Here is a 16,499-nt window from a genome sequence, read left to right on the forward strand (position 1 = left end):
GCAACCCCACCTGTCGATCAGCTGAAACACCTGAAGATGTAGGCCCCACTCCCATGGGTGGAGATTGTGGCGACTTAGGAAGTCCGCTCCCAGTTGTCTACTCCCGGAATGAAGATTGCTGACAGTGCTACTGCATTGCTTTCCGCCCAGAGGAGTATCCTTGATACTTCTCGCATGCAGGCCCTGCTTTTTGTCCCTCCTTGCCGATTGATGTACGCCAAAGCCGTGGCGTTGTCCGACTGTACCTGGATTGCCTGATCCAGGAGCAGAAAGGAGGCCTGAATCAGGGCATTGTAGATAGCCCGAAGTTCCAGGATGTTGATCGGAAGTAGGACCTCTTGCCCTGTAACAGCACCCCTTGGGTGACAGCTCCCCATTCTCTCAGATTCGCATCCGTCGTGAGGAGAATCCAATCCTGAAGCCCAAAGCGTCGACCTTCTTGGAGATTGGAAGCTGCAGCCACCACAGGAGAGAAATCCTGGCCCAGGGTGACAGTTGAATCATCCGATGCATCTGAAGATGGGAACCGGACCACTTTGATCAGGATGTCCAGTTGAAAAGGTCTGGCATGGAACCGTCCATACTAAATGGCCTCGTACGAGGCTACCATCTTGCCCAACAACCGTATGGAAAGATGAATGGAAACCCGAGTCGGTCTGAGAACTATGCGAACCATTTCCTGGAGGGTTCTTACTTTGTCCTCTGGGAGGAATACTTTCTGCGCTACAGTATCCAGCAGCATTCATAGAAACAGGAGCCGCTGCAACGGATCCAGGTGGGACTTCTGTAGATTGAGGATCCACCCGTGATGTGACAGAAGGCGTATAGTGCGATCTACATGGAGCAGAAGGAGCTACCTGGAACTCGCCTTTATCAGATCGTCAAGGTAAGGAACCACGTTGAACCCCTGGACTCTGAGCTGGAACATCATTTCCGCCATCACCTTCGTGAACACCCTCAGAGCTGTAGAAAGGCCAAAGGGTAACACCTGGAACTGGTAGTGATCGTTCAGCAGAGCGAACCTCAGATAGGCCTGATGAGGAGGCCAGATTGGGATATGGAGGTAAGTGTCCTTGATGTCCAGGGACACTAGGAATTCCTGACGTTCCAGGCCTGCGATCACTGCTCTCAAAGATTCCATTTTGAATTTGAAAACCGTCAGGTAAGGATTCAAGGACTTCAGATTCAAAATTGGCCTCACAGTTCCGTCTGGTTTTGGCACCACGAACAGACTAGTAATAACCTTTATCTTGCTGTTGCAGGGGAACTGGAACAATAACTTGGGACTGGACCATCTTTATGATGGCCTGTAGTAGCGTAACACGCATATTTTCCAAAACTGGTAAGCTCGATTTGAAAAAGCGTTGGGGAGGAGCACCGTCGAACTCCAGCTTGTAACCCTGAGAAATAAGGTTCCTTATCCAGGCGTCCGGGCAGGAACTTTCCCAGATGTGGCTGAAGTGACGTAATCGGACTCCCACCTGGAGATCCTCCCGGGGTGGGCGGGCACCGTCATGCTGAGGTCTTTGTGGCCGCTGAACTGATGCTCTGTTCCTGAGATCCGGCGAAGGCTGGTTTCTTAGGCTTACCTCTGGTGCCTCTAGCTGCATTTAATGCACCTCTGGCCCTAGATCGAAATCTGATGGACTGAAAGGACTGAGTTGACGGTCCTGGATAGGTACGTCTTCCAGGCAGAGCCCCCTAAGGAAGAAAAGCGGATTTCCCAGCAGTATCTTTGGAGATCCATGCGTCCAATTCCGAAAAGCCATTCACCTGAAAACGGAAGAGATTCCACATTGCGTTTAGAGTCAGTGTCTGCAATCCACTGACGCAAACCAAATGGCTCTGCGTGCTGACACAGCCATAGCAGTGGTACTAGCATTAATATTGCCAATCTCTTTTAGGGAGTCACAGAGGACTCTTTCCGTGTCCTGAATATGCTTTGGGAAAGTCACTGTAGTAACCAGGGTCATGTCACCCAAGAGACCCTAATGAATTTAAGTAGCCCAGGAGTGAATTGCATGCGTCACTCAACAACCTGCTATAACTGGTCTTTGAGATACACCTGCAGCAATGTAGATGGATTTCAGTGTAGCTTCAATTTTCCAATCCCCTGGGTCCTTTACTGTAAAGGAGCCCGGAGCTGGGAGTACTGCCTTATTAGAGAGGAGAGAGACTGAAACATCTACAGCCGGAGATTTTTCAGAGAACTTTCTACCCTCAGGGGCAAAGGGGAATGTATGCAAAAACCGTTTTGATACCGGATATTTTTTATCTGGATTCTTCCAGGCTAGCTTAAATAAATCATCTAATTCTTTAGAATCAGGAAATGTGATAGTCAGTTTGTCTTGATGGAGAAAACACGACTGCTGATTTGCAGTGTCCTCTAGGGTGAGCTTTAGCACATCCCTAATAGCTAAAACGAGGGGTTCAATACCCTGTGTAGGAGTGGAATCCCCACTTAAGGGATCTACACCATCCCCATCATCCTGTATATCATCATCACAATCTGATAGAAGTGCAGGTAAAGCACGTTTTTGTGCACTTGTATTAGACAGGGGGGAATGGGGGACATCAGCCCTGGCAGCTAGATCTGCTACTGCTGTTTTCAGTTCTTGCGTTTTATTGACATTGGCAGTGAGCTGAGATAACATGACATATAAGACATCATAGTTTTGATAGCCCCCAGCCAGGTGGGCTCATGACTCCCCCCCTCAAGGTCCTCAGCATTTTGTGAGGATTGACTACACTGCTCACATGACATGGAACCAGATGAAAGAGGGGAGAATCTGGCATTACATATACTGCATAACTTTTGTTTCACCATTATGAAAATACACAGTACACATACAACAGACTGACAACAATGCAAGCCTGCCCTATTGCATGTGAGAGGAGACACAAGTAAGAGAGGACACCAGCACACTCAACGCTGCAGAGCCCCAGTGAGGTTGTCAGCGTTTTAACATAACAGTGAGAACTGCTTATACAATGTAATTCCCTCAGAGGAATAATATCTGTGCACAAATAGCGGCTCTTCCCCTGATCAAACACCCTGCACCAGTGATACAGCGTGTGACAGCCTGGAGGAGCTGTGTGAGGCTGCTGCTGCTTATGCAGAGGAAGGCGCCAAAATGCCGCTGAGCCCAGTCTGATGTAGCTCCACCCCCCGTAATATCGCCGGAGCTACCTATATATATTTATACTGGGCCTGTCTCCTAACCCTGCTGTAGCTTCACATGAATGCTTGGTACAGCCATCGCCAGTCTCACGCAGGGACTATAGCGGGTGGGTCCCGCCCACCCCAAGGAGGGACGCGTATGCCTCATCAAGAACCGGGAGATACCCCTAGCAGAGCCCCCGGTGTGTACTCAACACAGACGATCACCTTCAGGCTTTGTTAGGGGTGTGCGGCGTGCTGCAGTTGCGACAGCCAAGGCGCAGAGCCCCGCTGAACAAACAACCCCTCAGAGCGGTGGTCTTGCAGCGGGGAAGCGGCTCTGCACCTCACAAGGCCGGTGACCATCTCCCCCCCTCCCCCCCAACTTTCTCTGTGCAGGTATGCTGTTGCCCAAACAGCATACTGAAATAAACTAAAGTTTAAAATAAAATGAAGAAAAACTCTGGAGCTAGCAGAGTGTGCATCTTCTCCTGAGGGCACTTTTTTCTAAACTGCCTGTGGGCGGGGGCATAGAGGGGAGGAGCCAGCACACCCACTGGAAGAAATTTAAAGTGCACTGGCTCCTTTGGACCCCGTCTATACCTATCATACTAATGTGTCCCCAATATCCCTTATGGATGCTAGAGAAATAAGTGTTCATCAAAAATTATTTAGCACAGCCTTCAAAATGACTCTTACCTAAACTCATGTACTTATACAGAACCATACCTTTTCTTTTCCCCAAAACGTACCTTGATAGATGTCGTGCTATAATGCTACGCTATGTCTGGAAGGCACGGCCACCCCGATTGGCTCGGTCCAAAATGATTCTCCCTCGTAGAAAGGGAGGGCTAGATATGCCCGACCTGGTCCTTTACCAGGAGGCATGTGTGCTGGCCCAGTTTAAATACTGGTTGAGTGGGGCGCCTGTAGTGGGATGGGTATCTCTTGAACGTACTGGAGTTTGGACCCTCCCTTAGAAGACCTTTTTAAGATACACCCAAACTCTAGACCCCGCTTATTGTCCCTCCTCCCCGCCACTAGAACATCTTTACAAATCTGGGATAAATTTGTGACTTGCCTGCCTGGACATCAATTTCCATATTCTACTATCTCACTACGAGCCATAGCTAAATTAATCCCTAATTTAAATCTCTCTACCTGGTTTGTTTGTGGTTTGACTGTCTTGGGGGACCTTATGGATGGTAATGTAATGCTATCGTTTTCTCAACTCCAGTCACGATATAATCTCTCCAGTGGAGAATTATTGCATTATTTCCAAATTCACCACTGGTACATAGGTTTGCCTAGACAGGTGGCTCCCCCGAACCAGTTATCCCAGGTTGTCTTAACACGTGTATCTCTGTGTGACTCTAGAGGGGACATCTCGTTTTGGTACAGGACGCTTATCAGCTTGCTTGCTTGCTTACTACTACTAAGTCTAATGCGCAGCTGAAATGGAAACAAGACTTAGATCTTCCCCTATCTGAAGCCCAATGGGAACAAATTTTTATTTCTTCTTACCGAATGTCCAAGTGCTTGAATCACATGGAGATGCATATCAAACTCCTTAATAGACTATATTTAACACCGGATAGGCTACACTCATTCTGGCAGTCTTGTTCCAAATATTGCTGGCGTAACTGTGGGGAAATAGGCCATATTTTCCGGTCCTGTCCTTCCCTTCGACATTTCTGGAGCGAGATATTTGCTTTGATTAATTCGGTCTTACACCTGTACCTTACCCCCTCTCCGGCCATGGCCCTGCTCCACATTTTTCCTGCTGAGATACCACCTCATCAGAGATAACTTGTGGGGCATATTTGTATAGCTGCCCCACCAGTTATCTCTGATGAGGTGGTATAGGGCTGCATTGGCCCAAAGTTGGAAACAAGCTTCTCCCCCTCATCTATCACTAGTCACCAACAAACTTCAATTCCATTTTACTATGGAAACGGAGTTCATGCCTTACTCTTCTGCGGCCTCCTCCCCAATGGTGAAATGAAGAGCATGGCATGACTACGTCACTGCTGGAGGGGGTGTTTCGCCTTCTCCCTAACTGACTCAGCTTATACACCGGCTGTGCCTTACTAGCCCTGTGTCCATTATTGATTATCTGTTTATTGATATGTTTTCATGTTTGACCCGTGATTATCTTTATCTGTATCTTTTTCCAAGATGACTTTGTATTTTTCCTATAGTATCTATATCGGATTGTTATATTTGACTTCTGACAATTTTGATATTTGCATGATTACATCCCGTTCCCTTGGTTCTATGTACCCCCCCCCCCCCCCCCCCGCCCCTTCCTTCTTTCTTTCTGTACTCCTTCCCCTTGCAAAAACAAAACTTGTTTTCAATAAAAATTATTGATGGGAAAAAAAAAATAGCTTTAGCTTTAATGTATTTTTAGGAAGGAAGCCATTTATCCAAAGAGGTAGACATCATGCCAAATAAACAGTTATGTCAGTAGGCAAGGGTAATTATAGCAGCGACTTTATTTCAGAACCCACAAGGTGAAGAAATTTGGCATATAGCAAGCAGGAAAGGCAGCACAGAAAACATAATGACCAGTCCCATTCTCCCAGCCACCCCTAGGCCGTTTTCCCTTTTCCAAAACAATAAAATGGTGCCGCAAACTTAGTGTTTTTGCCAATACAGTCTTCTACAGGTCCTTCCCTTCTGACCTACACAAATCTATGGAAATATTTTATATATATATATATATATATATATATATATATGTTAAATACAGAATACATATTACAAACAGATATAATACTCATAAAAAGATATATATGTATAAAAAGTGCAAAGCTTAAAAGATGTAAACCCTCCCAGGTCTCTACACTGCTCATCTACTGGCCAAATCGCCTCCATGTTGTTTTGTTAGCAGCAGGCAAGCATACGTTCAGATGAGTGATGTCTCTCCTGGCAACTAATGTGCTCCAGAAAATTCCTTGACTACCCCTACCCCCACCCTCCATGAGGTGCTTGCAATGAACCCAAAAATTACTGAACAGTTCTATATCCATACAAAATCCAGGTATAACCGTTATCAGTAAATCCACAGTCCAAACTCTGATTGGTGGCCTTATTTTATCTGATCCATTATAGAAAGACTCAACAATCTGCATTTATGCGAGGCAAGATTTGGTAACCTAGTCACCGACGTCGGACTGCGTGAACCTTTTCCAATTAACGTATATTGGAGTATGTTTTGAAAGAAGGCGTACAAATTCAAGGTGTGTATGTCTTCCCCCTTTATTGACAAAGGCAGTGTTTGCTGGAAAGAACATAAAAATGGTCTCCTTGCTTATTTTGTAATTTGATTCGAGATTCATAAGAACACCGTATCATTTCATTCTCAAAATGGCCACTTCCCCTGCAGACAATGGGTGGGTCATATTGCTCAAGAATCGAATGGAAAAAGACATTTTGTTAGCATTGCCAAGATAAACCCTTATAACATGAATTATACAACTGTATGCACCACTCCCCAAATTTCACGATATGTGATGAGTGTCTGAACACATTGGGAAAATTTCTGTTACTGCACGTCATTTTGTTAATCTGTATTAAAAAAAAAAATGTATGTAGGCACTAGACTTCTGAAGCGTGAAGCAACCTTATACTTGTCAGTATTCTTCTCTGGCCTATAGTTCACTTAGTTATGATGTAAAACGGCACCATAGGCCAGCCTAGTCTTCCATTTCTCACATGAATCCCAAAGCATAGGGTGGACCAGAAACAGACCACCTAGGGATGAACCTATGGTATGTACTCATTAACAGAGCACTGCTATTATGTAGTGTTAGGACTGCTGAATTCGGAGAAGCCGGGAAGTGGCGCAGCAGCTTAAACATGTGTTTGCAAACATGTGTAAACTAATTCTCTAAATTTCTATTACCAGATAGGTTCAGGTATGGTTACAGGTAATTTTTTAGTGTGCTGAAGGGAAATGTAGGGGTGGGTTTCCCCCCCCCCCCACTCTGTCTGTATGTACTCATTAACTCAGCTCTCATCCGCTGTCATAGAAATCAGACTGAACAATTCAATTATCTACTGGTAAAAGGAAACAGACTTTTCAAGTATTGTAATGCAGTATGGGACCTGTTCTAACAACCCTGTACCTGGCTGTGCACGCCAAAATGTCAGAAAGGGGGAAGGTTTACAGGTAGATTCCACCATATCACCAGGAAACACATACTTCTTCATTTGTTTTGCTGTAGCTTTCAGTTCTGAATAAAGGTTACTGGTTATTTAGTGAGTATGGTGGGAGTGAGTACAGGACCAGATGTCGGTGTGGAACCATCTAGGAATGAAGTCATAGAGTCGAGGTCTGTAAGTGCACACTGACTGGATGTATTAATGGGTACAGATGCGAGGGTAGACTGGCATTAGTCTGGTCAAGGAGACAGGCTCTGTGAGGTTGTAGTGTCCTCTGTGGGCAGTATCTCTATACTACTATCAGGCTGACTTGCAGACACGCTGTCGGTGAGGTCCAACTCGTGGATCTGGCTTGGAGAGAGGGGCTGTGGAGGGCTGGCTGTGTCTGTGCTGGGAGCTGGATTCTTCAAATCTGCCATGCCAAGGAGCTCTTTAATATTAAGAGGCAATTCCTGTGAATTAAGAGTGACACAATGAACACACATCATAATATGCTCTTCCCACATCACCCAAACACTTCATTAAATATTCAGATATGAAAAAAAAAAAAGAATCTCAAATGACTCCATAACATCACAGCAGAGGTGAAATACTGCACGGTGCTTTATCAGATACCAAGGTGCGTAGCCAGGGATCTATGTTTAGGCTAAATCTCCCTACACTGCATTTTCCATTACAATGTCCTTGCTAACTATGCATTAACTTCAAGGATATTTCATTTCCTTCTTATGGTGGTTTAAAGTAGACTAACAAGGGCGTATAAAGGCAATGTAATGTAAGAGCACAATAGCCATATTTAAAAGGAGCACAATAGCCATATTTAAAAGGAGCACAATAGCCATATTTAAAAGGAGCACAATAGCCATATTTAAAATAAGAATTTACTTACCGATAATTCTATTTCTCATAGTCCGTAGTGGATGCTGGGAACTCCGTAAAGGACCATGGGGAATAGCGGCTCCGCAGGAGACTGGACACAAAAGTAAAAGCTTTCTGACTAGCTGGTGTGCACTGGCTCCTCCCCCTATGACCCTCCTCCAAGCCTCAGTTAGGATACTGTGCCCGGACGAGCGTACATAATAAGGAAGGATCTTGAATCCCGGGTAAGACTCATACCAGCCACACCAATCACACCGTACAACTTGTGATCTGAACCCAGTTAACAGTATGATAAACGTAGGAGCCTCTGAAAAGATGGCTCACAACAATAAACAACCCGATTTTTGTAACAATAACTATATACAAGTATTGCAGACAATCCGCACTTGGGATGGGCGCCCAGCATCCACTACGGACTATGAGAAATAGAATTATCGGTAAGTAAATTCTTATTTTCTCCGACGTCCTAGTGGATGCTGGGAACTCCGTAAGGACCATGGGGATTATACCAAAGCTCCCAAACGGGCGGGAGAGTGCGGATGACTCTGCAGCACCGAATGAGAGAACTCCAGGTCCTCCTCAGCCAGGGTATCAAATTTGTAGAATTTAGCAAACGTGTTTGCCCCTGACCAAGTAGCTGCTCGGCAAAGTTGTAAAGCCGAGACCCCTCGGGCAGCCGCCCAAGATGAGCCAACTTTCCTTGTGGAGTGGGCTTTTACAGATTTTGGCTGTGGCAGGCCTGCCACAGAATGTGCAAGCTAAATTGTACTACAAATCCAACGAGCAATCGTCTGCTTAGAAGCAGGAGCACCCAGCTTGTTGGGTGCATACAGGATAAACAGCGAGTCAGATTTTCTGACTCCAGCCGTCCTGGAAACATATTTTCAGGGCCCTGACTACGTCCAGCAACTTGGAGTCCTCCAAGTCCCTAGTAGCCGCAGGCACCACAATAGGCTGGTTCATGTGAAATGCTGAAACCACCTTAGGGAGAAATTGAGGGCGAGTCCTCAGTTCTGCCCTGTCTGAATGAAAAATTAGGTAAGGGCTTTTATACGACAAAGCCGCCAATTCTGAGACACGCCTGGCTGAAGCCAGGGCTAACAGCATGACCACTTTCCATGTGAGATATTTCAATTCCACAGTGGTGAGTGGTTCAAACCAATGTGATTTTAGGAGACTCAACACTACATTGAGATCCCAAGGTGCCACTGGAGGCACAAAAGGAGGCTGTATATGCAGTACCCCTTTGACAAACGTCTGAACTTCAGGCACTGAAGCCAGTTCTTTTTGGAAGAAGATAGACAGGGCCAAAATTTGAACCTTAATGGACCCTAATTTTAGGCCCATAGATAGTCCTGTATGCAGGAAATGCAGGAAACGACCCAGTTGAAATTCCTCTGTAGGGGCCTTCTTGGCCTCACACCACGCAACATATTTTCACCAAATGCGGTGATAATGTTTTGCGGTTACATCCTTCCTGGCCTTGACCAGGGTAGGGATGACTTCATCTGGAATGCCTTTTTCCTTCAGGATCCGGCGTTCAACCTCCATGCCGTCAAACGCAGCCGCGGTAAGTCTTGGAACAGACAAGGTCCCTGCTGGAGCAGGTCCTTCCTTAGAGGTAGAGGCCACGGGTCCTCCGTGAGCATCTCTTGAAGTTCCGGGTACCAAGTCCTTCTTGGCCAATCCGGAGCCACGAGTATAGTTCTTACTCCTCTCCGTCTTATAATTCTCAATACCTTGGGTATGAGAGGCAGAGGAGGGAACACATACACTGACTGGTACACCCACGGTGTTACCAGAGCGTCCACAGCTATTGCCTGAGGGTCCCTTGACCTGGCGCAATACCTGTCTAGTTTATTGTTGAGGCGGGACGCCATCATGTCCACCTTTGGTTTTTCCCAACGGTTTACAATCATGTGGAAGACTTCTGGATGAAGTCCCCACTCTCTCGGGTGGAGGTCGTGTCTGCTGAGGAAGTCTGCTTCCCAGTTGTCCACTCCCGGAATGAACACTGCTGACAGTGCTATCACATGATTTTCCGCCCAGCGAAGAATCCTTGCAGCTTCTGCCATTGCCCTCCTGCTTCTTGTGCCGCCCTGTCTGTTTACGTGGGCGACTGCCGTGATGTTGTCCGATTGGATCAATACCGACTGACCCTGAAGCAGAGGCCTTGCTTGGCTTAGGGCATTGTAAATTGCCCTTAGTTCCAGGATATTTATGTGAAGAGACGTTTCCATGCTTGACCACAAGCCCTGGAAATTTCTTCCCTGTGTGACTGCTCCCCAGCCTCTCAGGCTGGCATCCGTGGTCACCAGAATCCAGTCCTGAATGCCGAATCTGCGGCCCTCTAGAAGATGAGCCCTCTGCAACCACCACAGGAGAGACACCCTTGTCCTTGGAGATAGGGTTATCCGCTGATGCATCTGAAGATGCGATCCGGACCATTTGTCCAGCAGATCCCACTGAAAAGTCCTTGCATGGAATCTTCCGAATGGAATTGCTTCGTAAGAAGCCACCATCTTTCCCAGGACTCTTGTGCATTGATGCACTGACACTTGTCCTGGTTTCAGGAGGTTCCTGACTAGCTCGGATAACTCCCTGGCCTTCTCCTCCGGGAGAAACACCTTTTTCTGGACTGTGTCCAGAATCATCCCTAGGAACAGTAGACGTGTTGTTGGAATCAGCTGCGATTTTGGAATATTTAGAATCCACCCGTGCTGACGTAGCACCACCTGAGATAATGCTACTCCGACCTCTAACTGTTCCCTGGATCTTGCCCTTATCAGGAGATCGTCCAAGTAAGGGATAATTAAGACGCCTTTTCTTCGAAGAAGAATCATCATTTCGGCCATTACCTTGGTAAAGACCCGTGGTGCCGTGGACAATCCAAACGGCAGCGTCTGAAACTGATGATGACAGTTCTGTACCACAAACCTGAGGTACCCTTGGTGAGAAGGGTAGATTGGGCCATGGAGATAGGCATCTTTGATGTCCAGAGACACCATATAGTCCCCTTCTTCCAGGTTCGCTATCACTGCTCTGAGTGATTCCATCTTGAATTTGAACCTTTTTATGTAAGTGTTCAATGATTTCAGATTTAAAATCGGTCTCACCGAGCCGTCCGGCTTCGGTACCACAAACAGCGTGGAATAATACCCCTTTCCCTGTTGTAGGAGGGGTACCTTGATTATCACCTGCTGGGAATACAGCTTGTGAATAGCTTCCAATACTGCCTCCCTGTCGGAGGGAGACGTTGGTAGAGCAGACTTCAGGAACCGGCGAGGGGGAGACGTCTCGAATTCCAATTTGTACCCCTGCGATACTATCTGCAGGATCCAGGGGTCCACTTGCGAGTGAGCCCACTGCGCGTTGAAATTTTTGAGACGGGCCCCCACCGTGCCTGAGTCCGCTTGTAAAGCCCCAGCGTCATGCTGAAGACTTGGCAGAAGCGGGGGAGGGCTTCTGATCCTGGGAAGAGGCTGCCTGTTGCAGTCTTTTTCCCCTTCCTCTGCCCCGGGGCAGAAATGAGTGGCCTTTTGCCCGCTTGCCCTTATGGGGACGAAAGGATGGAGTTTGAAAAGTCGGTGTCTTTTTCTGCTGAGAGGTGACCTGGGGTAAAAAGGTGGATTTCCCAGCCGTCGCCGTGGCCACCAGGTCTGACAGACCGACCCCAAATAACTCCTCCCCTTTATACGGCAAAACTTCCATATGCCGTTTGGAATCCGCATCACCTGACCACTGTCGTGTCCATAAACTTCTTCTGGCAGAAATGGACAACGCACTTACTCTTGATGCCAGGGTGCAAATATCCCTCTGTGCATCTCGCATATATAGTAATGCATCCTTTAAATGCTCTATAGTCAATAATATACTGTCCCTATCCAGGGTATCAATATTTTCAGTCAGGGAATCCGACCAAGCCACTCCAGCGCTGCACATCCAGGCTGAGGCGATTGCTGGTCGTAGTATAACACCAGTATGTGTGTATATACCTTTTAGGATATTTTCCAGCTTTCTATCAGCTGGTTCCTTGAGGGCGGCCGTATCAGGAGACGGTAACGCCACTTGTTTTGATAAGCGTGTGAGCGCCTTATCTACCCTAGGGGGTGTTTCCCAACGCGCCCTAACCTCTGGCGGGAAAGGGTATAATGCCATTAATTTATTAGAAATCAGCAGTTTTTTTATCGGGGGAAACCCACGCTTTGTCACACACCTCATTTAATTCATCTGATTCAGGAAAAACTATGGGTAGTTTTTTCACACCCCACATAATACCCCTTTTTGTGGTACTTGTAGTATCAGAAATGTTCAAAGCCTCCTTCATTGCCGTGATCATGTAACGTGTGGCCCTACTGGACATTACGTTTGTCTCGTCACCGTCGACACTGGAGTCAGTATTCGTGTCTGGGTCTGTGTCGACCATCTGAGGTAACGGGCGCTTTAGAGCCCCTGATGGTGTTTGAGACGCCTGGACAGGCACTAACTGATTTGCCGGCTGTCTCATGTCGTCAACAGTTTTTTGCAAAGTGCTGACACTGTCACGTAATTCCTTCCATACTACCATCCAGTCAGGTGTCGACTCCCTAGGGGGTGACATCGCTATTACAGGCAATTGCTCCGCCTCCACATCATTTTCCTCCTCATACATGTCGACACAATCGTACCGACACACAGCACACACACAGGGAATGCTCTGATAGAGGACAGGACCCCACGAGCCCTTTGGGGAGACAGAGGGAGAGTTTGCCAGCACACACCAGAGCGCTATATATATGCAGGGATAACCTTATATAACTTATATAACCGTATTTTTCGGACCATAAGACGCACCTAGTTTTTAGAGTAAGTAAACTGGAAAAAAAAGAGCCAGCATACACAGACAGACAGACACACACACACACACACACACACACATCAGAGCCAGCATACACATACACAGACACACAGACACACACACATCAGAGCCAGCATACACAGACACACACACACACACACACACACACACACACACACATATATTGTAGACAGTACCAGTGGTTCCCCGCGTCCAGGCTCTCAGCTAACGCTTGCCCCGGGTGCACTCCTGAGGACCAAGGAGGTGTGGGGTAGATGCCGGGCTCTACTGCTGGGCTCTGAGATGCGCCGCGCTCTGCTGATGACGGCTCAGCAGCAGCAGCAGCATCCAGGACCCGCCGGTTCCCCCATGTCCAGGCACTCAGCTAACGCTGCCTGCAGGGAAACTCCTGAGGAGGGAGGAGGTGTGGGGGAGCGGGGGGGGGAGTCACATGATGCCGGGCTCTGCTGCTGGGCTCTGAGATGCGCCGCGCTCTGCTGATGACGGCTCAGCAGCAGCAGCAGCATCCAGGACCCGCCGCTACACGCGAACTCCATCTGCATCTGCTCTTATTCGCTCCATAAGACGCACATACTTTTTCCCCCACATTTTTGGGGAGAAAAAGTGCGTCTTATGGTCCGAAAAATACGGTAAGTGTTTCTCCCTTCTATAGCTGCTGTATATGTATTTTCTGCCAATTAGTGCCCCCCCTCTCTTGTTTTACCCTGATTCTGTAGCAGGACTGCAGGGGAGAGACAGGGAGCCGTCCTTCCAGCGGAGCTGTGAGGGAAAATGGCGCTTGTGTGCTGAGGAGATAGGCTCCGCCCCCTTCACGGCGGCCTTTTCTCCCGCTTTTTTTAGGAAAACTGGCAGGGGTTAAATGCATCCATATAGCCCAGGAGCTATATGTGATGCATTTCTTTAGCCATATAAGGTTTAAAACATGTTTTATTGCGTCTCAGGGCGCTCCCCCCCAGCGCCCTGCACCCTCAGTGACCGGAGTATGAAGTGTGCTGAGAGCAATGGCGCACAGCTGCAGTGCTGTGCGCTACCTTATTGAAGACAGGAACGTCTTCTGCCGCCGATTTTTCCGGACCTCTTCGCTCTTCTGGCTCTGTAAGGGGGCCGGCGGCGCGGCTCCGGGACCCATCCAGGCTGAACCTGTGATCGTCCCTCTGGAGCTAATGTCCAGTAGCCTAAGAAGCCCAATCCACTCTGCACGCAGGTGAGTTCGCTTCTTCTCCCCTTAGTCCCACGATGCAGTGAGCCTGTTGCCAGCAGGTCTCACTGAAAATAAAAAACCTATTTAAAACTTTTACTCTAAGCAGCTCTGGAGAGCTACCTAGATTGCACCCTTCTCGGCCGGGCACAAAAATCTAACTGAGGCTTGGAGGAGGGTCATAGGGGGAGGAGCCAGTGCACACCAGCTAGTCAGAAAGCTTTTACTTTTGTGCCCAGTCTCCTGCGGAGCCGCTATTCCCCATGGTCCTTACGGAGTTCCCAGCATCCACTAGGACGTCAGAGAAAAGTGTGCTCCCAATTAGTCTGGTACATATGGTTTCTCCAATTCCCTTTGCCATGCGTTATTCTGTATAATAAGCACTGTAAATCTCAGCAGTCACTGGGACAGACTGACTAGTCTACATCATGGTCATACGGATCTCATCCCAGAGTACAGTCCACCATCAGGGGTCGTACCGCTGGGATGATCAGAATGACCTCATTGCAGAGCACAGTCAGGGGTTGCACTCATGGGATGGTCAGACTGACCACATCTCAGAGTACAGTCTATCACATGTTCCTGATGTCAGTACACACTGATCATTACCCACCTGCTATATGGATGTACAATCTCTAATTTATCTACTGCAGTGACTACAGCTCAGGATCATGTTACCCGTGTGCTGGAGCCCAATGCCTACTGGCGTACGCTGAAGAGCTTACAACTTAATGGCCATCAAAACAATATTGTGGCAGATGTATTAAGCCTGTAGAAGTGATAAAGCGGTGATAAGTGCAAGGTGATAACGCACCAGCCAATCAATTCCAATGTGTAAACTGCCAGTTAGGAGCTGATTGGCTGGTGTGTTATCACCGTGCACTTATCAGTGCTTTATCACTTCTCCAGGCTTAATACATCTGCTCCATTGCCTTGTGCACACAAGATAACTCCGGCAAGTCACAGATGTACCTTTCATGTGAACTGAGACATACTGATTAGATGTATACATCTAATGTATACATTTGTCCCAGGTTATCAGTACTAGAAATGTTAAAATACCCCCAACTCTCTCCGTGTATGGAAATATTTCCAGTCTGGAAATAAAAATAGTTACCTGCACAGAAAAACACTTTTTCAATTGAATGAAAAATAGATTGATTCAGATTGAGGCCTCTGTTCTGTAAAGTCACAATCTATACGTTTCTACTTAACTGGTACGGCACAGACCGCATAATTACCTCCACACTAATTATTACCACAAATACTACATAACCAGAACAAATGGTGAATGGGAGGCGATGGGAGAGGTCATGAAGCACTGACAGTACTGCGGTGCAAGCAGCCAAAACCCCGACACTCACCTGACAGTGTGCCAGCTGCTGATTCAGAGCTTCAGCCCGACACAGAATGTCCTCCACACTCATCTTCATGGTCAGCTCATTAATGTGCTGAATGGGAGCAGAGACGAGACATAAATAAGGAGGGTGGGGGAAGAGAATTGAAGTAGATACTAATGTAAATAAAGGTATAACCAGAAAATAGAACAATGTATTTGTATTTCAGCAGCTAAATTATTTTGTTAAAGTAATCAATGGCTTATTATGATAGCTGCAATGGGTAGATTAAAGGTGGCCATACACTGTCAGATAACGCTGGGCATACACTGTCAGATAAAGGTGGCCATACACTGTCAGATAAAGGTGGCCATAGACTGTCAGATAAAGGTGGCCATACACTGTCAGATAAAGGTGGCCATACACAGTCAGATAAAGGTGGCCATACACAGTCAGATAAAGGCGGCCATACACAGTCAGATAAAGGCGGCCATACACAGTCAGATAAAGGTGGCCATACACAGTCAGATAAAGGCGGCCATACACTGTCAGATAAAGGCGGCCATACACTGTCAGATAAAGGCGGCCATACACTGTCAGATAAAGGCGGCCATACACTGTCAGATAAAGGCGGCCATACACTGTCAGATAACGCTGGGCATACACTGTCAGATAACGCTGGGCATACACTGTCAGATAACGCTGGGCATACACTGTCAGATAACGCTGGGCATACACTGTCAGATAACGCTGGGCATACACTGTCAGATAAAGGTGGGCATACACTGTCAGATAAAGGTGGCCATACACTGTCAGATAACGCTGGGCATACACTGTCAGATAACGCTGGGCATACACTGTCAGATAACGCTGGGCATACACTGTCAGATAACGCTG

General features: G+C 47.3%; 1 protein-coding gene across 3 annotated transcripts in view; it reads right to left on the bottom strand.

Annotated features, from left to right (window-relative positions):
• Window positions 1-5,640: 5,640 nt before the first annotated feature.
• TBC1D17 (TBC1 domain family member 17) overlaps window positions 5,641-16,499 on the bottom strand; it is a 125,835-nt gene continuing 114,976 nt past the window's right edge. For all 3 annotated transcript variants that reach the window (XM_063942546.1, XM_063942545.1, XM_063942547.1), the window contains exons 16-17: window positions 15,630-15,716; window positions 5,641-7,782 (exon numbers count right to left, since the gene is read on the bottom strand). In XM_063942546.1, coding sequence (XP_063798616.1) covers window positions 7,570-7,782; window positions 15,630-15,716 — 300 coding nt within the window. In that variant the 3' untranslated portion in view covers window positions 5,641-7,569. The remainder of the gene's footprint in view (window positions 7,783-15,629; window positions 15,717-16,499) is intronic.

Source organism: Pseudophryne corroboree, chromosome 10 (assembly GCF_028390025.1).
Source record: "Pseudophryne corroboree isolate aPseCor3 chromosome 10, aPseCor3.hap2, whole genome shotgun sequence".
NCBI classification, from domain to species: Eukaryota; Metazoa; Chordata; class Amphibia; order Anura; family Myobatrachidae; genus Pseudophryne; species Pseudophryne corroboree.